The sequence below is a fragment of the Triticum aestivum genome, chromosome 3D (genome assembly GCF_018294505.1).
Source record: "Triticum aestivum cultivar Chinese Spring chromosome 3D, IWGSC CS RefSeq v2.1, whole genome shotgun sequence".
NCBI lineage: Eukaryota > Viridiplantae > Streptophyta > Magnoliopsida > Poales > Poaceae > Triticum > Triticum aestivum.
In genome coordinates, this window is record NC_057802.1 from 263,203,697 (window position 1) to 263,229,336 (window position 25,640).

At 43.9% G+C, this 25,640-nt stretch overlaps 1 protein-coding gene across 4 annotated transcripts; it reads left to right on the forward strand.

Moving 5' to 3' along the window:
- The first annotated feature begins 343 nt into the window (after window positions 1–343).
- On the forward strand, window positions 344–8,699 carry LOC123078357 (probable protein phosphatase 2C 3). Of its 4 annotated transcripts, none has more exons than XM_044500839.1 (8): window positions 344–745; window positions 1,176–1,347; window positions 1,440–1,593; window positions 2,155–2,218; window positions 2,373–2,480; window positions 2,645–2,770; window positions 2,909–3,141; window positions 8,109–8,130. In XM_044500839.1, the coding sequence occupies exons 1-8, from the start codon at window positions 419–421 to the stop codon at window positions 8,113–8,115; spliced, it is 1,191 nt and encodes a 396-aa protein (XP_044356774.1). In that variant the 5' UTR covers window positions 344–418; the 3' UTR covers window positions 8,116–8,130. The 4 variants fall into 4 exon arrangements, with proteins under 4 accessions (XP_044356774.1, XP_044356775.1, XP_044356773.1 ...); XM_044500840.1 differs by having other exon boundaries at window positions 8,112–8,130; XM_044500838.1 differs by lacking the exon at window positions 8,109–8,130 and adding an exon at window positions 7,415–7,767.
- Window positions 8,700–25,640: the final 16,941 nt, after the last annotated feature.

The following is a 25,640-nucleotide window of genomic DNA, read 5'->3' on the forward strand; positions in this document are numbered from 1 at the left end:
GGTGTGCGAATGTTTTTATGGTTGAAGTTTCGGCTCTCAAATTCGGTTTTTCTATGGTACAAACGATGGGATGCAATCGTCTTGTTATTAACTCTGACAATTTGAAGATCATTGATAGTAAAGAATGAAGAAGGTTCGTCGGGTATTTTTTATTTTTATAAATTCGAGCACCATAATAGGTATTCACTCCGTCCTAAAATAAATGACTCAATTTTGTACTGACTTTATAGCGAGGTCACGAACAATGTAACTACTATTTTGAATGAATAAATTCTTCACTTCTGTTTTTTTTAAACGCACCGGTGCCGCAAGCATGAAGCCATAAAAATGGACAAAACAAAACCGCGTCTCCCGGCTTCCCCACCGTTCCGCGTGCACTGTCGGTCCCGCCTCGATCCGATCGGCGAAAGGAAAGGGAATGTCGTCGTCGTCGTCGGCGGCGGAACAGCATGGCCACCATGCCGTAGGCGGCCGCGAGCTAGTGCCGCTCGCGGCTCTCATAAAGGAGGAGTCCCGCACCGAGCGGCACGCCGTCACTCGGAGCAGGATCTGCGCGCGTGAGGATGGAGGAGTAGGAGGGGAAGTTGGGGAGGCGGAGACGCGGCGGCCACTGCTACGGTATGGGTGCGCCGCGCAGTCCAAGAAGGGGGAGGACTTCTTCCTACTCAGGACCGACTGCGCGCGCCCCTCTACTTCCTCGTCCTCTTCGACCACCTCGCATCCCCCCACCTTCGCGGTTTTCGCCGTAAGTCGCGTGCCCTTGTGCTTGCTGAAAGGTTGCTGTGCGGTCTCTAGATGCGGTGGTGGTTGTGCCGCGCGCGTGGTTTCGCTACCGTGTGCACTTGATCCGTAGCTGGGGTTTGAGCCCGGGAGTAGCTAAATAGTTAGGTAGTGAGCTTTGGTTCGCTGTTTGAAGCTACTGCAGGTGCATCGGCAGCTTGTATTTTGCCTTCTCCCATCTGAGGTCGGTGATTGGTGAAGTGATGTGCTCAGCTATATATTCTGATTTGTTGTAGTCATTTGCAGCCTTGTTTTTGGTAGGACCTAGGGGTGGCAGTTTATGCTTGAAAATCATATGTAAGCCATAGCCGCATACACGTGTGCGCTATAAAGTAGAATGCTCTGGTTGAGGGTGGACTAGTCTATTCGATAATTGGATGTTCCATTGTCAGCAGGTTCTTGACGGGCATAACGGCGATGCCGCTGCAATATATACAAGGGACAATCTGCTCAACCATGTCCTGAGCGCGATGCCACAGGGTCTTTCGCGGGAGGAGTGGTTGCATTCTCTGCCCCGTGCGCTTGTCGCGGGATTCGTCAAGACCGACAAGGAATTCCAAACCAAAGGCATGGTTCTGTCACTTGTATTTGGCGTTTTGCTGCAGCACCATAAGTTACGATGAATGTTGATGGAATTTCCTTTTGCTGCCATGTACCAGGCCAAACTTCGGGCACAACTGCCACATTTGCGATAATCGATGGCTGGACTATCACTGTTGCTTCAGTTGGCGATTCTCGCTGTATTTTGGATGCTCAGGGTGGGGCTGTTTCTTTGCTTACAGTTGATCACCGACTAGAAGAAAATGTCGAGGAGTGAGTACCAGCTGCTTACCAAGAATGTGCATTACTATGTTGTTTTATTTGGAGGGTTTTGCTAGTCAGCAAACATACCCTCCCTGCAAAGAAATATAATCTGGTAAAAATAGAGTAGCATGATGGGTGTTTTCCTTTCTTGTATGTATTATGTATTGGATGACTAATTTTTGTTGGTGCCTTTTTGATTCCTTGACACTTTATTGTGTCCTGCGGGATTTGAAATGTTTCATGTGAAAGTCCAGCAAATTCTCGTTGAACCTTTGAATGTTCATGACACCTCTTCGATTCTCACGGAGTAGGGATAACATAGAAAAATGTGGAGATACTATCAATAGATTAGCATTTACTCGACTGGTTATCTGAGTGCAGTGATGGAAGGGGTGGGGAGTGAAAAAGTTCATTAATTGCAATCTTGGTTTCAATGTTAGCCCTGTATTGTGAAATTTCAAGTAATATCATTGCCTTGTATTCTTTTTTTTTTGTTAATGCCCAAGCACTAATACGTACAAGTAACTGCTCATCTTCACTTCACCTAACCATCGAATAAAATGGTGGCAGGAGGGAGCGTGTCACAGCGAGTGGAGGTGAAGTTGGAAGGCTTAGTGTGGTTGGTGGAGCAGAGGTTTGCTCTCAGTTACTACCTCTTTCTGTTAATGAAGGGCATTTAATATGTTTGCTTTTTCGTGCTGTTTAAGATAGATCTGTATCCTATACGTATTGGTTAACTTTGGAAGGATGAGCAAACATGCTAAGAATTTGTGTTGGCTCGTCTTTAGATTGGTCCACTGCGATGCTGGCCAGGAGGTTTGTGCCTATCCAGATCCATTGGAGACATAGATGTTGGTGAATTTATCGTACCTGTTCCTTATGTCAAGCAAGTGAAGGTACTTCTATGACATGTCATGAATTGCTCCAACTTCTCCTCTTCAGAATATTTTAATTCTGTATATATAAACCCATAACTTGATGTAAAAATTCCATGCCTATACTTATCTGCCATTGCTAGCCGGGAATGCTTTCTGCTTGATGTGTTGTTCATTTGCCATAGTTGTCAAATACTGGTGGGAGGCTTATTATTGCTTCAGACGGCATTTGGGATGCATTGTCTTCAGATGCAGCTGCAAAGTGTTGCAGAGGGTTGCCTGCTGAACTCGCTGCCAAGCAAGTAGTTAAGGTAAAACATTTAGCGTGACTTCATAGTTTGCAAGGTGTTGTGTTACCATTGGTGATGCTTCTATTGGTCACAAATTATTTTTCTTGCATAACCAGACATGCACTTCTGATCAATTAAATGTGTGAAATAATTATTTAGGAGGCACTCAAGACAAGGGGCCTAAAAGATGACACGACATGTGTCGTTGTTGACATAATCCCACCTGATCAAACGATACGCCCTCTATCTCCACCGAAAAAGATGAATAAGTTGAAGTCCCTGATTTTTAGGAAAAAAGCAAAGGACCAGCCCAATAAATTGACTAAGCAGCTTTCTTCAGTGGGTATGGTTGAAGAGATATTTGAAGAAGGTTCAGCGATACTATCAGAGAGGTTAGTTGTACTCTTGCTCATATTTGTTTCACTGTCTTTAATATGAAGTTGTTGAGAGAGTATGTGTATTTTCAGTACTCCCGTGCTGAAGGCTGTAAGTAATGAGATTCGTTGTGAACCATGAAAAACACACACAAATTTTGGTCATTCTGAGTCCTAAACACAAATCTAGCATGATAACCACCAACCAGCCACATTGTATTCCCATGGCCAAATTTTACTGGCTGGATCACTGGCCACTCCAATTTCTTTTCCTGAGTAAACGTAAAGCTTGCGCCTTGATGCATATGTGGTTTCGGCGTGTGACTGTTCACATTGTGCATCATGAAGCCTCTTTAGAGCCTGTGCAATATCTTTGTCAGATGTAATCAGACTTCTGAATTGGACTTGCAAGATTTGTAGAACCAGTAGCTGGTGGGCATAAAAATCCGAGAAACAAACACCGGACTAAAATTGAATTCATATCTTTTCCCCATTGAGAGCTGAAAATTTAGGTTCCAGTATTGACCAACCGAATTAGTCCTTGCTTCGACAACCCCGTAAACATGTTCACCTTTATGAAGTTACGCTTGTCAAATACAGTGCACCAATAAAACCAGTGAAATTAGACCTACTCGGGCTGAGCCAGAATACGGCCATCCAAGTGGGCCTTTAATATAGGTAATTTTGGTTTTTAGCCTCTGTTAACCGAAAAAACTGAATAAACCTGTACGCAAGGATAATCCATTGATTCGTATGCTAAATCTGAATGCCCCAACTGCCCAAGACCTGCTTTCCCAATCCCACATCAGCCTTTACTTCCCGCATAGCCGAACAGCAGCACGCCCGATCTTTCTAGTACTTAAACGTGCTGGCAACGGCGGAGCTAGGAATTATACACAAGGGGGGCCGAATATTGAACAAGACTCTAAAAGGCAACATGGTGTATCGAATATTTATGCGACTTTTTCTAGAAGAAAAAAGTCCATTTTACTACCCTGAATAAAGTGGGTGGTTCACTTTACCCCCTGATCTATTTTTCTGCTTCTTTTACCCCCCAAACAAACCCAAACCAGACAAAACACTCCCTTGGTGGTTTTTCTCCACCCGCTGCTGATGTGGCACTAGTCAACGGCGGTTTTGACCTGGGTGGGGCCCCCTTGTCAGGTTTCTCTCACCTCTCTCTCTCTCTCTCTCTCTCTCTCTCTCTCTCTCCAGGTCGGATAGAGCTGCCGCTGCACCCGCCGGCGAGCAGAGCAGGACTAGGCAGGGTCGGCAGGAGGCGGTGGCGCGCGGGGGTCGAGGCGGTGGTGGCAACCACTAGCGGTGGGTACTCGGGGTGGGCTCGCGCGGCGGTGGGATGGCATGGCCGGCGGTGGCGAGGCGATCCGCGGCGGCGCGGGACGGGGCTCCTCTGGTAGGACGCTGACGCGATGGGCAGGAGAGGGCGGCGGCTCATGGGTGACGCGGTGAGGGAGGTGGGGCGCGGGTGGCTCGGGCCCGGATCTGCCCGAGGCGAGCTCCTTCGGGCGGCAGCGAATCTGACCTGGAGAGAGAGAGCGGGGGGGGGGGGAGGTGAGAGAAACCTGACAAGGGGGCCCCACCCAGGTCAAAACCGCCGTTGACTAGTGCCACATCAGCAGTGGGTGGAGAAAAACTAGCCAGGGGGGTGTTTTGTCTGGTTTGGGTTTGTTTGGGGGGTAAAAGAAGCAGAAAAATAGATTAGGGGGTAAAGTGAACCACCCACTTTATTCAGGGTAGTAAAATGGACTTCTTTCTTTCTAGAAAAATAATAGAAATTAATTGATGCCAGTATAGCAGAATATGTGCTATTATTACTAATAAGGTGTTGATAACATAGACATATCACATACCCCCTCTGTTCCTAAATATTTGTCTTTTTAGAGATTTCAAATGGACTACCACATACGGATGTATATAGACATATTTTAGAGTGTAGATTCACTCATTTTGCTCCGTATGTAGTCACCTGTTGAAATCTCTAGAAAGACAAATATTTAGAAACAGAGGGAGTAGATAGCATGAAAGCAAAATGCATAATTAGATGGCAATGAATAAACAATTAACAGTCAGCATAGACCTTTCGTCGTATTTAATCCAACAACAATTGATTTTTTTAGGGTGTTATGTTGGTAAAACGTCAGCTATTTATATATTTTGAAAACAAAGTAACCAAGAGACATTTGTAAATTACAACAACAAAATTTGCCTTGTCCTTGTGTATTTTGCCTCTTCCGACATTGTCTTGGAAGTGTAGAATAGTTAGTGGCAGAGGAGAAGCCGCAGTACAAAATAAACAAGTGGTGGCTAGTGTGCGTGTGTGTCTGAAGCAATAGAAGCTAAAGTCAAACATGCTATTCACTTTTACTACTCAGTTGGATCTTCTGTGGGTACTCTATCTCACAAAAATGCTGTTCGGAGAGGGATATAGGTGAGGCCACATAGCTCTTTACATCAATAATCCGGGGGTCTTCAGAAAAATTCTGAATGTTGGGGGGAGCCGTGGCCCCTGCTGGTCCCCCCCTGGATCGGCCGTTGCGTGCTGGTGCCTGCATGTGTAATGTTAGTTACACGCTAGCAGTAGGAGCGTTGTTTCCTGCTCTTCGCCTGCTGCTGCAGTGCTCCGCAGGAACCTGCTTGTTTGTTGGCTGTTGCACTACTTTTTGTAAGACTGAAGTGTTGAAGTCTGTTTGTCAACATCGGAGAGCTTTATGTTTATGCTCATGGATGGATAAACTATGTCGCGCTGAACATTACTGTTTGTGGTGTTATGCTGTCATAATTTTGTTAAATCTCTGTCAAAATGGTTGAAATTGCCTCCTGTGCATGTACATCCAAATTGGTGTTAATCGAAAACCAAACAAAACTGACAGTTAACTGAATTCTTAGTTTCCGGAATTTGAATGTAAATTCCGGTTTCCCCTTTTCACGAACCGAACTTGGTAAAAACTGTTTTTTTGGTTTAAACTGAAGGCCCACATGTAAACAAGCTTGTTATTTCTTTCTAGTGTTCAGATTGTGTTTTTGTTTTTGCCATATGTGGTTAAATCTATTGAATGTTGGAAGTTTGTCCTGAACAATTCGATTATGCCTGAACTTGCTTTACATAGTAAAATCATGATTTTACTTCCCAAAGGACCATTCTGATCATTAACCTGCTAGTAGCCCTATTTTTAATTAGCAAATTACACATCAAATTACTGTAATCATATGTTCTCTTTACTACTTAAAAAAGACATAGCATTCAGTGTTTCACTCCTCCTGCGTTTCGCTCGATGGCTTTTACTTCTCTCCCTTCGTCCGCCCCCCTCTACAGAGGTTTTAATTCCATATCCCACCCGGTTTTCTGCTTGAAAACTGCCCCACCACCCATGAAAACCGCCCATAGCAGACCTGGCAAGAAATATCTGCCCTAGACGCACGATTGCCCCCATGCTCCATCGTTACCTGGCTGCGGCAGGGAGACGGACCTCGCCCTCGTCACTTGTCTGCCATGCCTTGGTCTTCGCCGGCGGTGCACCACGAACCTTCTCATCAGCGATTGGATTAGCACCTACAGACCGATGTGCCGTATCAGTCACATCGCTGGCAAGCCGAGCACCGTGGTGGAGTGGAGCACGGTGAGCCCAGCAACGCTAGGAATGCTGTGGTGTTGCAGTAGAAGAAGGCATATCAGCGGTGTAGGATCACCTGACGAAGGTGGCGCTGATGACCAGTGTAGCCAGCAGCACCAGGTCCTTGCGCAAACTTCCCCATGAACATGAACTCTTCCGACGTCATTTCTGTTGGGTCAGTTCCTGAGAGCATACACATCACGTACGTACATGCTAGAAATTTTATTTCTCGGCTTCAGCTCTTGATAGAATACACAGAAGGTATGTACGTGCTAAGAATTTTGGTGGGTAATCAATCTTAGCATTTGTTAGGAGATTATAAATGACATAATAACTGATTTTTATCTATCCTGTGAACAATTGAATTGGCATCGATCAACTGCAAGTGCAAGCAGGCTCACACAACTTGTAATTAAATGCACGTCACTCCTGACCTATTTGAACCAGAAAATGTCATGAACATAAATTCAGTAGTAACTTGACAGTATAATAAGGTAAACTATTGTTACAATTTCTGTTGTAACAAATTGAAGTTTCTGTTAGCAGGGCGAACTTCAGTTCATTTGAACCAGAAAATGTCATGAACATGAAAGCAGTAGTGACTTGAAAGTACAATAAGCTAAACTGTTGCTGTAACAAGTTGAAGTTTCTGTTAGCAGGACCAACTTCAGCTCAGGTGTCAGAAAAAACTTTAGTTCCGGATTTAGGAACAATCAGTCAGCTTAACTCAAGCTAATTTGCACATTGAATTACAAATGTAATCAAAGAGAGGTAGGGATGGAGGGCGCTGTCTGAAGTCGCTCGGGGGCTCAAACAGGAACTTGTGGCTGATGTGGATGGAGATGGACCGAGTTGGCGAACGGCGCTTCATGGCTGGACACTGGCGATGGCCGGTTGTGGGACGCTGGCAATAGCAGCTTGAGGACGGGGGCCTTGGAGGTGAGGTGTGCATCCGCCGCTTGGGGTTTGGCTTTGGATTCGGCATCGTGTACACTACACTGCCACACTGGTGATGGTAGAGAGAGAGAGGGGGGGGGGGGGGGGACCGAAGAATCCCTCTTAATGAGCAGGATGTGTCATTGAAGAGGTGGTGAGCTTGGATTGCGGAGAACCGAAAAGTGCTTTGATGGGGGAGGCAGTAGACAATCCCTCTTAATGTTCATGAGGATTCTAAGCGGATATAGTAGGTGTTCAAGCCCCGTTGCAACGCACATGCAATTACCTAGTAGTTTAAACATTGTAGTGGGTTGGAACTTTAGTTTAGAACAGACTTTTTCTCCATTTCTGTTCAACTCAGTGTTTTGTTTTACTCATTTTTGTTTGAACTTTCTTTGTTTTACTCATTGGTTCTAGAAGATGATGACCCGAATGTACTTTCATTTGTCAAGTGGAATGCCATTATAAAAGAATGGTAAGTTGATGTACTACACTGGACAGGTTGGGTAATGACTCAGGTAGTCGGAGAACATCGTCAAGCTTGTTTACATGTGCCATCTGCCAGGCAGATCTTGAACCAAGTGAAGGTACATCAGTTCATGTAGGTTCAGTATTCTCTTCGAGCTCTAAGCCATGGGAAGGCCCTTTCCTTTGTTCTGATTGCCGCGACAAGAAGGATGCCATGGAAGGTAAACGACCGAGTGGCGTGAAAGTTCTGTGATCAGTTACAGTCAACCACCATTGTAGCTTCCGCAAACTCTCACCTTATTATTCACAGTGAGCATCCTTGCATTACAAAAAATTGGTACAAATTTTAGGCAATTTGGATCGTTTAGGCTGCATTTTTATTTTATTATGTGGGGAACTAGCCAACATTGTAAGTAGAACTTGGGAAAGGATTTGTGAAGCTAGTGAGTAGAGGGTTCTTGAACCAACAGCAGCTCGCTTCTCGTGAGTTGAGTACGATATTCCTTCTTTATCTGTAACTTGATGCCTTTGCTTGCCAAATCTCTCACGCTTTTCTATGTCCTTTTAAACATAATGTCTTAACATTTTCACCTGAAGGCTCCGTCTATACTTAAAAGTCTGTACCAAGTATATGTAATATGCAAACTCCAAAATAAAAGGATCCTCTTATCCGGTGAATGTCAGCTGGGAAGCATGGCAACTGCAAATGATTTGCCTGGCAATTCATGTTTGTCGAGCATGTCAACTTTAGTTGGCGAATATGGCAAAATCACTTCCGTTCATTTTTTTTGCCAGGATTTTTGGTGATTGCAAACTAAAGAATATAAATTGCCATAAAAACGTTTGATTTGCCATCTTCTCCAAGCAAACTTGAGCTGAATAGCATTACCGGAGGAAAAAAAATCACCAAATGTTGCAAACTCAAGTCTAGCTACTTTTTTGTGGAAACGGAGGGATATCGACTTCTTCACAACGTGTGGAGACCCACGTGTCCCACCTTATCTTTGCAAGGACAACTCCATCGCTGTTCATCAAATAGTCCTTAATGTCTCAAACCGTGGTGTATCAAATTGTCCCAATATGTCTGGATTGGATAAAATTTGTCTGGACCGGTCTGGAACTCTGAAATCGCATAAACCGGAACCAAACCTAGTACATGACCATGAGAGAAGGTCCCCTCTAAGATTGGATCTCTCTGTTTCATGGCTCCGCGCTACTTTTTTTATGCAGATCACCGTTTCTAAATAGCTCAAGATCCATAACTTGAATTAGGCCGAAATTCCAAAGGATATTTTTTTTAATATATTTTAGGATCGTTCTTGCCGTGGAAGGAGAGCCTCAGCCGACTTCCGAGCCTCCGCGCCCCCCACCACATGACCACGAGGCGCGAGGGCACTTGGTGCGTTCCCTGGGGTCCATCTTATGGTTGGTGGAGTCTTTTGGTCTAAAAGAATTTTGATAAAATGTTCAGATTTTTTTTGCTCTGAAATTTTTGGCCTGAAAAACAAAAACACTGGAAAACGGGAACTGGCCTTTGGCACTAGATTAATGTGTTAGTCCAAATAAAAATGATGTGAATATAGCATAATAACTTTAAAAATTATAGATACATTTGAGACATCAAGCGTCCACTCCTTCTAGTCTCGTTGGCCATCGCCACGAGCTCGGTGTCACTGACATCGTCACTGACATCCAACTTACGCTTATTCGTATTTTGACCCGAGTGATTATTGTTTCTCCGCTTCTTCGCTGAGATGGCTCATCACAGTCCTTGCCTCTCATGATTAGATCTTCCTCTTCGCCCTTCGCATAGCGTTAGCAATCTCCATCAATCGGCTTAGGGTAAAAATATCTGAGGGACCAAGCTCTATATTCAAATCAGGATACTTGCTTGAATGCATGAATTGCTTAAATTGCTTGATGCACACCTTGCTTGAATACATGAATTGCTTAAATTGCTTGATGCACAGTGACATTCTCCACCAAATTATGCAATGTAGTACATCTTTCTTTGATGCTGAAACCCAAGATGGTGAAGTGCATGAACCTAGTCAGCATAATAATAATAATAATAATAATAATAATAATAATAATATTGACAATGATGCTCCACCTAATGATGATAATAAACCTGAAAAGGAGGTAGAAGTAGAACCTCAAGTTGACCTATATGATCCACCTTCTAGGAATACAAGATATGATAAAAGAGATTATGTTGCTAGAAAACATGGTAGAGAGAGAGAGAGAGAACCATGGGTACAAAAACATATGTCTTTTCCTAGTAAGACACTAAAATCTAGAGATGAAGAGGCATTTAATCAATTTGTTGAATTGCTTAGACCTCTATTTCTTCGTGTTCCTTTGACTGATGCTATTAAGATGCCTCCTTATACTAAGTGTATGAAGGATATATGTTTCAAAAAAAAGTATATAAGGATATTGTTACTAATAAAAAAAATCCGAAGCTGATGTATCCACTATGCTTGCTAATTATTCTTTCAAATGGAAAATACTTGAAAAATTAGGAGATCCAAGGATACCTACTATACCTTGCTCAGTTAAGAACAACTATGTTAAACTGCCTTGTGTGATTTAGGAGCACGTGTTAGTGTTATGCCCTTATCTTTTTATAAAAAACTTGACATCAATAAGTTGAGATTTCTTTGCAAATGGCTGATAAAACTACTGCAATTCTCCTTGGCATTTGTGAGGATGTCCCTTATACGCAGATCCAATGGTGAACGCGACCGTTCTGACCAATGGTAACCCCGAAATAGGCTCGCAGGATCTATTAGCGACACAACATCACTCTGACCCAGTACCATCGGTTCAAACGTTGCTTTCACTACAACAAAGCGCGCAGCCTTCGGAGTCGGCTGGTACCAAGCTCTCACGGGGGATATAATCTACTCAACCACGCTAGCATATGCCCGACCAAAGACCTCTGTCCTATCTGGCAGCCCCCTTTGTGTACCTCGCCAGGCAAACACCCGCTTGACCAGCGACATGACATCACTGGGACCCAAGACCATCTGTTCAAATGTTAGGCTCACTGCAACAATCCATGCGGCCTCATGTCGCCTTCGGAGCTGGATGGTGCCAATCCCATAGGGAAAATATAATCCACTCTGCCCCTGTTTGATGTGGACATGGCCTCTACAGATACGACCAAACATATACAATAATGTGATTTCTATTAATAATTATATAAATTACTATTTTGTTACTCGGAATAGAAATACAACACTTTATTTTATTTTATGTAGAATAATAGAATATTTATACAAGCCCCGTGTGAAGATGAGGAGCAGCCACAAGTGTGTTCGTTCATGTGCATGGAGCACAAACATGCATGCCTTCCATCATCGAACCATCCATCTCATCCATCATGCATGCAGTGCAAGGAGGCAGCGCTACAAGGTAGACAATTTGTTTGGCTAGGGAGCGCCGCTGTGCTCGTTTGTTGTCTGGAGCGCACCGCCATATATAGTAAATGCATGTCCTTGTGTCTAGCTGTCTACGCTAGAAAAGGAAATTGTTTCGCAACATCTCTGATGAGGACATCAATACTATTGTTACATCCACAGCCCCTGCTGCTATACATACTGGACCAATTACTAGAGCTCGCGCACACCAATTAAATTATCAGGTACTTTCATTTCTTGGTAATGATTCTAATGTTAATGAGAATATGATGCTTCCTAAATTGGATACATTTGTTTTGCTTACAAATGAAGGGCCTGTCATGGATAAGAGGGATGAACACTGGAGCAAGACCAAGCATGGAGATGATGGCATGCGCGAGGGGAACAAGAACGGAGTTACAAGTGATGATTTCAGGACTTTGAGGCCCCCATAATGAGTGCATGAAGCCTTGGACGAAATATACAAGATGCCACTTCATAATATTCGTCCATAGGCTATTCTAGGTGCTGCATCACCTTATTATTGGGCCAGACCCATGTAATTTCGAAACACTTAAGTATAGGCTGTTTTTAGAGTCCGTATGTGTGGGGAAACAAGAGTTAGGGTTGGTTTCGGACCCCTCCCTCAAGGGCCACGAAATTCCCTCCTGTTCCTCCATATATACAGCCCTTAGGGCGTCGTTTAGACTGGGTTTTGTTTAGATTAAAAGTTCGCCATAGCTGCAACTTCGCGTACTTCGTTTGTGTTCAACGACCAGACAAAGACATCACAGAACCCCACCTTGATCAATAAAGCTTTTCTCTTATATTCGCAATATCCAGATTGCAACCTTAGTTTCTTGCTTGTTCTTCGTTTGCCTGCAGGAAACAGACCTTCGTGGTCAGGTTGATCATGCTCCGGCATGGTCAATAACCTCTCGGAGTTGGTTTAGCGATTGCTAAGGCGCGACGTCCTCGCACGTTCGTAGTCGGATTGTCAAAGTCGACTTCCTCCAAAACGATAGCCACCATCTCATCGAATGACGGGACACCTTTGCCTCTATCAATCCCGTAGCACACGTGGGTGCCGTTTGAATCAGCCTAAATCCTGTCCCCACATGCATTTATTTGGGAGTTTGAAAGTTGTAAAAGCCATAACTTTTGATTCAAGCATCAAAATCCAGTTCTGTTTTCACTATCAGGTTTCTGACGACGAGTTCTTCAAAACTAGATCTCTTATGAGTAGGTTTCGTGAAACTATTTTTTGAGGGCAACTATAGTGTTGTAGGGAAGCAACTTCTTCTTTTTCGCCTAGTTGGACTGACTATTAGGTTGGTTTGCTTAAAATCGAGAAAAAACACACAAAACATAAGGCATATTTAGTGCTACATACAAAGCAACTTTACTGCACTATGTGTATCTGTGAGTTTTGCTAACATTATCCCAACTTGCCCATCATGGCTGCTTAATTGCCTACTGTTGATGCTTGGTTGCCTACAGTTGATGTTCAATTTCCTATAAATGATATAAATTGCCTATATTGATGTCTAGTTGCCTGCTGTTGGTAATTAGTTGCCTACAGTTGCTTCTCAGTTGCCTAACTTTGCAAAAATAGTTGCCTACAATATTATGAAGTTGTTTATCATTATTTTTCTAAGTTGCCTACAAACACTCTGAAGTGGCCAAGATTCACCATCGTGTTGTCTACCATAACTAGCAATAGCGGACACAGGAGCATCATCTGTAGACGACATCATAGTATTATAAGCCATTTAGAAACAAACTATGACATACGAGCATGAACAATAGGCAACTTAGAAGTACCGGTGAGGAAGTTAGGAGAGTGTTACATAAAATTAACTAGGACACAAAATGTAGTGAAGTTGCCTGCTTTTAGCACTGAAGTTGCCTCTTATTGAAGGAAAGTTGCTTATGAAGGTAATGTGATATTATCTACCTCTGTTTAGAAGTTGTTCTGTATTGTTAGTTAGTTGCTTATTGTTGCTAATTAGTTATTTTTAGGAGTGAAGTTGCTTCTGTTTAGCACTAAAGTTGCCTCATCTAGAGTCAAAGTTGCTTTTGGAAAAAAATCAAAGAAACATATCCATATGGGGTTTAGTTTTGACCTGGCTAGCCAACTCATGTGTGTTTTGCATCATTATATCTGAAGATTTTAATGATTTTCGCAGACTAATCAACCAAAAATAAGAACTTGCGTAGGTTTGTGGGCAATTGTCTAATCCGTCCCCTTGTCATTACCCCCTATGCAACTTCTCATCTAACACTCGCGACCTGGCTAGCCCACAAGTGCACGCTCAGTAGCGTTAGCAACTTATGTCCAAAGTCGCCTATATATGAAACTAAGTTGTATGCAACTAAGGATGATGTTAAGCTACTAGCTAGTCATGGTAGCCACCTTAGGATATTGTTAGCCTACCTTGAAAACTAAGTTGCCTACAATACTATGAACTTAGAGGCGAAGCTATTTATGATAGACTACTTACTAATTATGGTAGGAAACTTAAAGGGTGAAGGTAGTTAACTTGGTAGTCATGGTAGTCAACTTCAAAGGGATTTTCGTTGATAGGCGATCATATACTACGCATACTAAGAAGAATTTGCTTTTTTATAGCACTAAAGTTGCCTCTGCAGCATCCAAAGTTGCTTAAAAAAGGTTTATCGAAACATACCAATATGAGATCTAGTTTTGAAGAACTCATCGTGACAAACACAATGGTGAAAACGGAATTGAAATTCGACACTCGAGTCAAAAGTTATAGATTTTAGAAAATTTTGAAGCTCCAAATAAATGTATGCACGTGGAATCTTGCTGAATAGCGGGGCGGATGGGAACGTGAAGACGTGAGGGGACCACCCGACCAGGTGCTTTTTCTATTTTGTCACGTATCGTCTTTTGAAACGCATGGGACTAATAGCAATGTAATCGCATTAAGAAAACTGGGATCGGACGGCTTAGACGGGTGCGCTCGCTCCAACCAAATAGTGCAGCTGCACTAACAAGTATTTATGATTTTGTTTTGGTTCAATGTTTCAAGAGGAGTAACGTGTTGGTCCAAAGGACTTCTTGGTGTGCTACCCCACGACGGGCCAACACGTCATCAAGTCAACCGAAGCAAGCATGCAGTGTCCGGCCTCCGTACGGTAAGGCGCCTGTGGCACAGCGAACCGACTCGGACCGCACGCCGTTCTTTAATAAATACCTAGCCTGCGTTAGGGTTTTAGACTCGGGTTTTATTGTATTGTCTAGCCATCGCTACAATTTGCATCAACGAGACGTGTAGGACTACCGCCTTGTTAGATCCACAGTGGAACCCCAATTTCTGATCTAGTTCGTGTGCTTAATTTTTCATCCGTAATTTCAGATTGCAATTCACCTTTGTTCTTACCGGTTCTTCGATTGCTTGCAGGAACTCGAACCTCGTTGTTCAGGTTGATCGTGCCTACGACAAGGTCAATGACCATCGGAGATTGGTTTAGCGATTGTCGAGGCGTATCGTAAGGTACGGTATAGCTGGATCGTCAAGGTCAAAATCCACCAAATCGATAGTTATCCCCACTCACGGGCCACCGTCACATCAAGTGGTATCAGTTTTCAGGTTCATCGGTGAGAGATTTACAGTTTTCATAGATTAGTTTATTTTTTTGTCCTATAAACCCATGAAAAAGCCAAAAACAAATTAGATTAGTTCATTCGTTACACCCACCTTTTTAGCCTTTAGCAATTTTTGCATCTCGTATTTGCGTAGTTGAATTGTTGGTTGTATTCATCCTAGAATTCATGCTGGTTTAGATTGGTTTGGGAGAAATTATCTACTAGATCGATCCTCTTTTGTCCACCATATTTTCCTCTGTCATGGCCGTTCCAAAAAAACTTATTTCTCAACGCCTTTATTTTCCTTTGCTATATTTTTATTAGGCATTGATTCGGTCGCAGAGTATCATCGCCCGCACAGTGGCAGCTTATGCGAACGGCAAGACACACGATCATTCATGTCTGACACCGCGCGTCCGCCCATCCATCCTTCCACGCACACTTCACCCGTGACATACGTCCACCTATTCATTGCTGTTTCCTTTGCCATCCAACGCCGCTGTACCCTTTGCTATCCACCACCGTTGTGTCTGCTCTCTGAATTATTTGCACGATCTTGCATGCATGCAGGTAGCATCACTCGTGAGGACAATGTCTTGTTTTATTTGATTAGCTTTTGCAGCTCTAGTAGTACAAGTTTTTTTGAGAGTACGCCAAAAGCATACCTTAGCTTTATAGAAGAGAGAAAATATTTACAAGAGGATTACAGAATGCAGGCCTCGTCCATGGCAAGCCTACTCTCCCCTACTTCGAACCACCTAGCGGACTACTCACTACCAGTTTGCACTCCCCTCCCTCTCGCGATCGCCCAAAGGTGCCGCTCTCTAAGTATTATCTGAACTATGCCTTGCTCATTACAAATATCATTCCTACCAAAAGCTCTCCCGTTTCTCTGCTTCCAAATGCACCAGCACACTAGCATAACAAAAGCGTCGAATTCCTTGCATTGTGCCTTCACCACCTGCTTCCTAGATGTGGCCCACCAATCCTGCAGGGATTCTTGCCCAATTGGCAGTAGTGATAAATTAGTCCCCGTCTCCAGGAAGCATTGATGCCAAACCTGTCTGGCAAACACGCATTGCATCAGCATGTGTTCTACCGTGTCCTCCTCCTGCTCGCATAGATAACATGGCGACATCGTGTCCTGCAGGCTGCAGCCCATGGCGTGCGTGCCTATTGGACATCCACAGCCTGTGCAAGATGGCCAACCATATGAAAATTTTGCAACCCAGCGGCGCCCAGCACTTCCAAATCGCCGCCGCCACCTAAAACCTAATCCCCCCTTCACACATCATCTTGTAAGCCGAGGCGGCCGTGTACTTTCCAGTGGAGTTCCAAGCCCAGACCGACCTATCTTCCACGTCCTGCAGCAGATGGACATCTATCAGCTTATCCCAGAGTCTGATGAATTGAGCCAGCCCATCTGTATCTAGCTCGCCTCCAATGTCATTCGTCCAAGCATGCATGTACAACCCCTTGCTCACCTATCGCCTGTTTGCCACTTATGTCCTGACTTTCTCTGCAAGTAAAGGCGCTATCTCCCGGACAATGTATCCATCTATCCACCTGTCTTTCCAAAACAAGATCTTTGATCCATCTCCAATGTTCCAACGCACCAGACTCGCGGACGCCTCCTGTGTCTGCTTGTCAATCATCGCGCTAAGCCCCTGCCATGGTCTCGATTCGTCTGTTCTCTTTAGCCATTCCCATCTCAATCTGAGTGCAATGCCATGCTTATGAAGATCGATTACTCCCAGTCCCCCTAGATGTTTGGGTCTGCACACCCGCCAAGAATCCTTGCTATTACCTTTTCATCGGTTTCCACTCACATGATTTCGTATCTGGGCTTAGATTGTTTTCTCTCTTACTAGTCGACTGCCAACACTAGTTAGGAGTTTGAGCAATTATTCAACTTGCATTACTTTTTGCTTAATTGTGCCACATATTGTGAGTTGAGGAAACCTTCACCAAGCTCCACTTCCTATATTGCACCTTGTTCGGTCCCTTGGTAATCGCTATATCAATCTTTTGATCACTTTTGACATCACCAACGATCGACAACCACTGCAGCACGGTAAGAACTGGTAAGAGCTTGGTAATTGTTAGGGAGTTGAGAGACATTTTACACCGCCTCACTGTAGTTACTATAGGAGCAATATACTTGTGATTGTGTTCTTGTTCCATCCTAACCATGGCAGGCGACGAAGACAACATGAAAGCCATGGTGACACGCCTTGAAGAGGATGTGCATGCATACACTGAGCGGTTCATAGCGTTCAAGGGCGCACTTGATAAGCGTCTCAAGTCGATCGAGGATAGCAATGAGACGTTCACTCAAACACTTGCATCTATTATGAAACGTCTCGATGCCCAGGATGCCCATCTGGGTGCCGCCTCCACTGTCGCTCCGTGTCTTCCATCCACCAACACAGGTCTAAAACGAGCTTGTCGGGTGCTCCCAGGGGACCCCAAGGCACCCTCTTTCATAAACCGATCCCGTCGACCAGCCCCGTCCTCGCAACGCTAATTCTATAGTTGGCCCGCATGAGGACAACCAAGATGACAACTATGATGGTGATTCCGAGGATCCTGATGCAGTTAATGTTAACAATGATCGTGATCATCGTCGACTACGCAATAATCAACAAGGTATGGGACGACACCAGCATCCTCAGGTACGTGGCCATGACGACTCTTTGGGTAAAATTAAATTTTTCATGCCTCCTTTTGATGGGAAATACGATCCAGATATGTATCTTGACTGGGAATTATTAGTTGATCAAAAATTTGCTTGCCATGATTTTCCCGATGATAAAAGAGTTAGGGTTGCAACTAGTGAATTTAGTGATTTTGCTTCTGTTTGGTGGCGAGAACATTGTCGCAAACATCCTAATAATATTCGTGCCACTTGGGAAGCTTTGAAATTAATCATGCGTCACCGGTTTGTTCCCGGTTATTATGAACGTGACTTGTTAAATAAACTACAATGTTTGAACCAAGGATCCAAATCCATGGAAGAATATTATCAAGAATTGCAAATGGGCATGTTATGTTGTGGTTTAGTTGAGACCAAGGAAGCCTCTATGGCTAGGTTCTTGGGTTGATTGAATAGAGAAATTTATGACATACTTGCTTATAAGGATTATCATTCGATGACCTGTTTATTCCATCTTGCTATACATGTTGAACATGAAGTGCAGGATCGTTCGAGAATGCGTTCTAATTTTTCTGCAGGTCATACTTCCACATGGGCGCCACGCACCCGTGCTGCCCCGTCCACTCGCACCTCTACGACAGCACCTGCAACCTCTCGACCGGGGCCTACTTCATCAACTTCAGCATCACACACTTCAGCACAGATGAAAAGTACTACACCAACTCCAATAGATAGTTCATCATCATAGTCCGCTTCCTCCAAAAGAACAAAGGATATCCAGTGCCACACTTGTAAGGGATTTGGCCATGTCATGAAGGAGTGTCCTAATAAGCGTGTATTGATCATTCGTGAAGACAGCGACTACGACTCCGCTCGTGATTTTGATGAAGATACATATGCCTTGCTCGCTGCACATGAAGACGATGACACAAGACCGACACAAGAGGAAGAACATGTGACTGCCGAAGACGCTGATAAGTACATGAGTCTCATATCACATCGTGTCCTTAGTGCTTAGATTGTCAAAGCAAAGAAGGATCAACGTCACAACCTCTTCCACATCAAAGGAGTCGTCAACGATCGTTCAGTTCGCATAATCATTGATGGAGGGAGTTGTAACAATTTAGCAAGCATTGACATGGTGGAGAAGCTCTCCCTACCTTCCCGACAACATCCACATCCTTACTACATTCAATAGTTTAATGGTGGTGGAAAAGTAAAGGTAACACGCATGGTGAGAGTTCCTTTTTCTTTAGGTTCATACCATGATACTATTGACTGTGATATTGTGCCTATGCAAGCTTGTCCTATGTTACTAGGAAGGCCATGGCAGTATGACAAACAATGTTTACATGATGATAGAACTAATCAGTACACTTTCACACTAAAGGAAAAAATCATTCTACACCCTATGTCTCCTGAGCAAATTTTAAAAGATGATCTTGCTAGGGCTAGCAGAAACACAAATATTGAGCGTACTAATTCTGAAAATCAGAAAGTTATTCATGAGTTAGAACAATTTAATAAGATGTACAAATCCGATCCTAGCACATCTAAAGAAATTAAATTGAAGGGTGCTTCTTTCTTAGCTACATGTGCTGAAATTTTTGAGTTAGATGCTCAAACATATGAATGTTATGCTCTTATATGGAAAGAAGTTTTGTTTTCCTTTGAGGATATGCCTCCTTCTTTGCCTCTTGTTGTCGCTAATTTTTGCAGGAGTATCATGATGTTTTCCCAAAGGAAGTACCACCGGGGCTGCCACCTATGAGAGGAATTGAACACCAAATTAACTTGATACCTGGGGCCTCACTACCCAACCATGCGCTGTACCAGACTAATCCAGATGAGACCAAGAAGATTCAGCGACAAGTTCAAGAACTACGGATAAAGTCTATTTTTAGATTATTCAAAGTCGAGGATGACTTTGTTTTCAAGAAAAGGAGGATGATGTGGACATGGCCTCTACAGATACGACCAAAAATATTATCCTCATATACAATAATCAGGTGATTTCTATTAATAATTATGTAGAATAATAGAATATTTTTGCAAGCCCCGTGTGAAGATGAGGAGTAGCCACAAGTGTGTTCATTCATGTGCATGGAGCACATACATGCATGTGCATGCATGCCTTCCATCATCGAATCATCCATCTCATCCATCATGCATACAGTGCAAGGAGGCAACGCTACAGGGTCAGACAATTTTGTTTTGGTTCAATGTTTCAAGAGGAGTAATCGTGTTGGTCCAAAGGACTTCTTGGTGCGTTACCCCATGACGGGCCAACACGTCATCAAGTCAACCGAAGCAAGCATGCAGTTTCCGGCCTCCGTACGGTACGGCGCCCGTGGCACAACGAACCGACTGGGACCGTACGTCCTTCTTTAATAAATACCTAGTCTACGTTAGGGTTTTAGACTCGGGTTTTATTGTATTGTCTAACCATCGCCGCAATTTGCATATACGAGATGTGTAGGACTACCGCCTTGTCAGATCCACAGTGGAACCCCAACTTCTGATCTAGTTCGTGTGCTTAATTTTTCATCCGCAATTTCAGGTTGCAATTCACCTTTGTTCTTGCCGATTCTTTGATTGCTTGCAGGGACTCGATCCTCGTTGTCCAGGTTGATCGTGCCTACGGCAACGTCAATAACCATTGGAGATTGGTTTAGCGATTGTCGAGGCGTATCGTCAGGTACGATATAGCCGGATTGCCAAGATCAAAATCCACCAAATCGATAGTTATCCCACCCTCATTGAAAGATTAGGCCACCGTCACATCACCGTTAGCATGTGCACTGCTAGAGATCTTTATCCTCTCTGGGAGCACTCTCTGTGTACCATGCCGGGCAAAAACACGTGCACAAGCTGCCGCATAGCACCGTATGCACCGCCTTGACATGGCCCCTGGCGTGCGATGGAATGGACAACGACTTCACGGCCATCGCACAAAAACTAATTAATCGCCAACGACGTATCGACGAGAAACCAACCTAAAGACCAACAGACACATCGTCGTACACAACGAACATAACACCCTTAGAAGCACGCCCCGGACAAGCATGTATGTTCTCATCCATTACTTATTCAACACTTGTTACTTGGCACACCAAGCAATGTAATGAACACTAGCGCATAGCTAGCGGTAAGCGGCTAAATGGACCATGTGTTGTGCTGCATATCGTTCGACCACTATGGCTGGCCAAATGGCGTGATCTGCCATCTCTCCCGGTCTTCTACATCTGTTGCCTGTCCGTCTGCATGTATGCTTCATGTTGACGTTGGTCGCACTTGACCATCGATAGTCAGCTTGGTTCATCTTGCCAGTCGATCGCATGGATAAATGATTTTGTTACTGTGTTTCTATCTGCCTTGAGGATGATCATTGCGGATAGCTCTCTTTGATGACATGAAAGTCTGTTTGTGAAGGACAATGTTTATCATCATATCATTGTTACGACTTGTCATAATAATCGCAAGCTGGGGAGTATTTTGCTAGAATTATTTGCAACTATTAAATCGGAATATCAACAAACCCTCGACAACGAATCAACAAGTGCTGCTCGGCCATCCGAACGTAGCAGTCGACCATCAACCCGATGGACGGCCGTGTGAAAATCATGACCGAGCAGGCACCTCTGAATGGGTAACCCACACGACTCGACAAACAGTAAGGCACAAAAACCATTATTTAGAAAAATAATTTGAATTATCGAATAAATGGGGTTTAAAGTACAAAATTATCTTGAATAAGCCACAACGACTAACAATAGACATAAAAAGGGAACGTCTAACCACATTTTTTATTGAAGCAACAACACACGCCAGTTCGTGGCAATTGAAGGAACATCTTTTTCCACCAAGCAAATGTTTTCACAACCGTGAATCAACTTGCGATTGAATGGTTAGGAGGAAAGTGGTATCACCAGCCCATTAGGATTTAAGTCCTCGTGCTTGCACTATTCCTGCATATATGAGCGCTTGCGTCTATACTGTGTTCTAAAAAAATGCTTTCACAACATGTCTTCTCCAACTGTACTGCGCAGGAGCTTTGTCGATACCTTTTCCTTCTGCCGTCACACGCTCAATGAAACCCACGGGGAGGCCAAAGGACGGTCATGAAGCCTCTGTCCTGTGTAGCAATCCTTTATCCATGCCCAACCGACAATACACCTACTAGACATAAAAAACTATTGGAAATATGCCCTAGAGGCAATAATAAAGTGGTTATTATTATATTTCCTTGTTCATAATAAACATTTATTATCCATGCTACAATTGTATTGACTGGAAACTCAAGTGCATGTGTGGATACATAGACAACAACATGTCCCTAGTGAGCCTTTACCGGACTAGCTTGTTGATCAAAGATGGCTGTGGTTTCCTAGCCATAGATATGAGTTGTCATTTGATAACGGGATCACATCATTAGGAGAATGATGTGATGGATAAGACCCAAACTATGAACGTAGCATAAGTCTCATGTCTTGGAGAACAAGATAACATCATAAAATTCCCTCAAAATCATCTGTGTCCATTTTCTAGTTTGAGCAACTTTACATTGTAGCAACATTTCACATCGATGAAGGGCCATCATCAGGTCCCGCATCAACCTTGCAAAATACATCATGTTTCAAATGCCAAAATTTCAAAACACATATATACCCTAACTCTTACAAAAATTCCCTCTGGTTTGTCGGAAGTGGGACTTTCCAGCTATAAGTCCGGAAACTCACTAGAGAGAAAGTGATGACGGTGAAGCCGTCCCAGAGTGGGATCTTGGGGTATAAAACTTTTTCTGCGCGTGTGTCCCTTTGCACCGTAAGCATGGAGAATCTTCATCATTTAACAGGATGCTTGGGCCAGTCTTCACCGTGAAGGGAGGAATTTCATGAAACTTTTCATAATCTTCTGACATGTCTGTCTTGTCCTCCACTCCCACGATGTTTCTTTTCCCTGAAAGAACTATGTGGCGCTTTGGCTCATCTTCTGTTGTATTCACTTCCTTATCTTTTCTTTTTCTCGGTTTGGTAGACATGTCCTTCACATAGAGAACCTGTGCCACATCATTGGCTAGGACGAATGGGCCGTCTATGTACCGAAGATTGTTGAGATCCACTATTGTCATTCCGTACTGCCAGTCTAACTTTACCCCGTCTCCTGTCAGATCGACCCATTTGCACCGAAACAAAGGGACCTTAAAAGAAGGTCCATAGTCAAGTTCCCATATCTCCTCTATGTAACCATAATATGTGTCCTTTTTCGTATTGTTGTTTGTTACATCAAAGCGGACACCACATTTTTGGTTGGTGCTCTTTTATCTTGAGCGATCGTGTAAAATGTATTCCCATTTACCTCGTACCCTTTGTAAGTCAATATAGTCGAAGATGGTGACTTGGCCAACAAGTACAATTCATCTCCAACAGTGGGCTCATTCATGGCATGTGTTTGCAAGCAACTGCCGAAAGTCGCCATGTGTGTATGTTTAATCCAGGGGTCAGTCTGCTCCGGGTTATTGGAGCGTACAATATCCATGTGTTCCTCGATATACAGAACCGCCAAGGTGGAATTTTGTAGAATTGTGTAGTGTGATTGAGTGTGAGAATGCCCGTCCATACATATTACTGAATCCTTTCCTAGCGTGACTTTTCCACCCAGTCTCCCCTCATGCCGTAATTGAGGAACACCAATCGGCTTAAGGTCAGGAATAAAGTCAACACAAAACTCAATAACCTCCTCTGTTTCATGGCCCTTGGAGATGCTTCCTTCTGGCCTAGCATGGTTATGAACATATTTCTTTAAGACTACCATGAACCTCTCAAAGGGGAACATATTGTGTAGAAATACAAGACCCAGAATGGCAATCTCGTCGACTAGGTGAACTAGGACATGTGTAATGATATTGAAGAAGGATGGTGGGAACACCAACTCGAAACTGAGAAGACATTGGACCAAATCATTCTATAACCTTGGTAGGATTTCTGGATTGATTACCTTCTGAGAAATTGCATTGAGGAATGCACATAGCTTCACAATGGCTAATCGAACATTTTCCGGTAGAAGCCCCCTCAATGCAATCAGAAGTAATTGCATCATAATCACGTGGCAATCATGAGACTTTAGGTTTTGGATTTTTTTCTCTGCCATATTTATTATTCCCTTTATATTCGACAAGAAGCTATACAGGACCTTCATACTAAGAAGGCATTCAAAAAAATATTTCCTTCTCTTCTTTGGTAAAAGCATAGCTGGCAGGACCTTGATACTGCTTTGGATGCATGCCATCTTTTTCGTTCATACGTTGCTGGTCCTCCTGTGCCTCCGTGTATCTTTTGTCTTCCCATACACGCCCAAGAAGCCTAGCTGGTTCACGCAGTGATTCTTCATCACGTGTATCACATCGATTGCAGAGCAGACCTCTAGGTCTTTCCAATTGGGTAGGTCCCAAAATATAGATTTCTTCTTCCACATGGGTGCGTATCCATTAGCGTCATTCGGAACAGATTGTCCGCTGGGGCCCTTTGCAAAGATTACTTTTAAATCCTTGACTATATAAAGTATATGATCACCAGTACGGCGGTCAGGCTTCTTCCGGTGTTCTGCCTCACCTTTGAAATGCTTGCCTTTCTTTCTTAAGAGATGCCTGATCGGAAGAAATCGACGATGTCCCATGTACACATTCTTCTTACATTTATCCAAATATATACTTTCAATCTCATCCAAACAGTGTGTGCATGCATTGTATCCCTTGTTTGACTATCCTGAAAGGTTACTAAGAGTAGGCCAATCATTGATGGTTACAAACAACAACGCTCATAGGTCAAATTCCTGCTGTTTGTACTCATCCCACACACGTGCACCTTTTATATTCCACAACGGTAAAAGTTCTTCAACTAATGGCCTTAGGTACACATCAATGTTGCTACCGGGTTGCTTAGGGCCTTGGATGAGCACTGGCATCATAATGAACTTTCGCTTCATGCACAACCAATGAGGAAGGTTATAGATACATAGATGTTGGGTTCTACGGTAGGGTGCGTCGACTGCAAATTAAAATTTTCCTACGCGCAGAACAACCAGGAACATGCTATAGGGATGGATCACAGTTCGTTACCACTAGACGCGCAGTGCCGTGCAGCGGAAGAAGAGTTGGGGCAGCGCGTCCGCATGGTTCGTCTCCTCCTCGTCCGATCTCCCTCGAACAGCCGGTAGTCGGATCCCTCGTACAGGTTCTCCGGAGCGGCGCAAGTGCACCGCCTCTAACGGTATCCGCGCGTGCAGGAGGAACATCATGCAGCGGATTGCTAGCTCCGATCACACAACTGGCGGCGAGTGGAGGTGTCTATTCGCAACACATGCAAACCCTAGTGACAGCGCCGAAGCGATCAATCGCATGAGTGTGCCACACCCCACTTTATATAGGCATCCGTCGCAGGCTCAACACTTGGGCCTCGCACGGATCCTAAAGCCCATAAGTCTACTCGGCCACAATCCGAATACAGCTCGGATCACATCTGACTAGTGTCCTCGGATCCGACCTCGTAGGTTCCTTCCCTTAAGCGCGCGACCCCTTAGGTTCAAGCCGGCTTGGTCGCAGTTCGGATCACCTCCAAAATGCATGATTGGTAGCGGCCCCTAGCAAGGCATGCCGAACACCAAGCAGACTATGAAGCTGGTTAGGTGAACCTGTACATCATACTTCCATTCCTTTTGCCACACGATATATGTTGTCGGGCTCAAGGTGAGTCTGTCATCCTTGTGCTAGCCCGACCTCTTTCTCGTTCCAATGATGCCGACCATAAACT

Excerpts from the sequence above, each read along its gene's own strand:
- LOC123078357 (XM_044500837.1), top strand. The coding sequence starts at position 419 with ATGTCGTCGTCGTCGTCGGCGGCGGAACAGCATGGCCACCATGCCGTA. Across the intron at positions 2,219-2,372 it reads GTGTGGTTGGTGGAGCAGAG|ATTGGTCCACTGCGATGCTG; the intron begins GTTTGCTCTCAG and ends GCTCGTCTTTAG. Across the intron at positions 2,481-2,644 it reads CTTATGTCAAGCAAGTGAAG|TTGTCAAATACTGGTGGGAG; the intron begins GTACTTCTATGA and ends CATTTGCCATAG.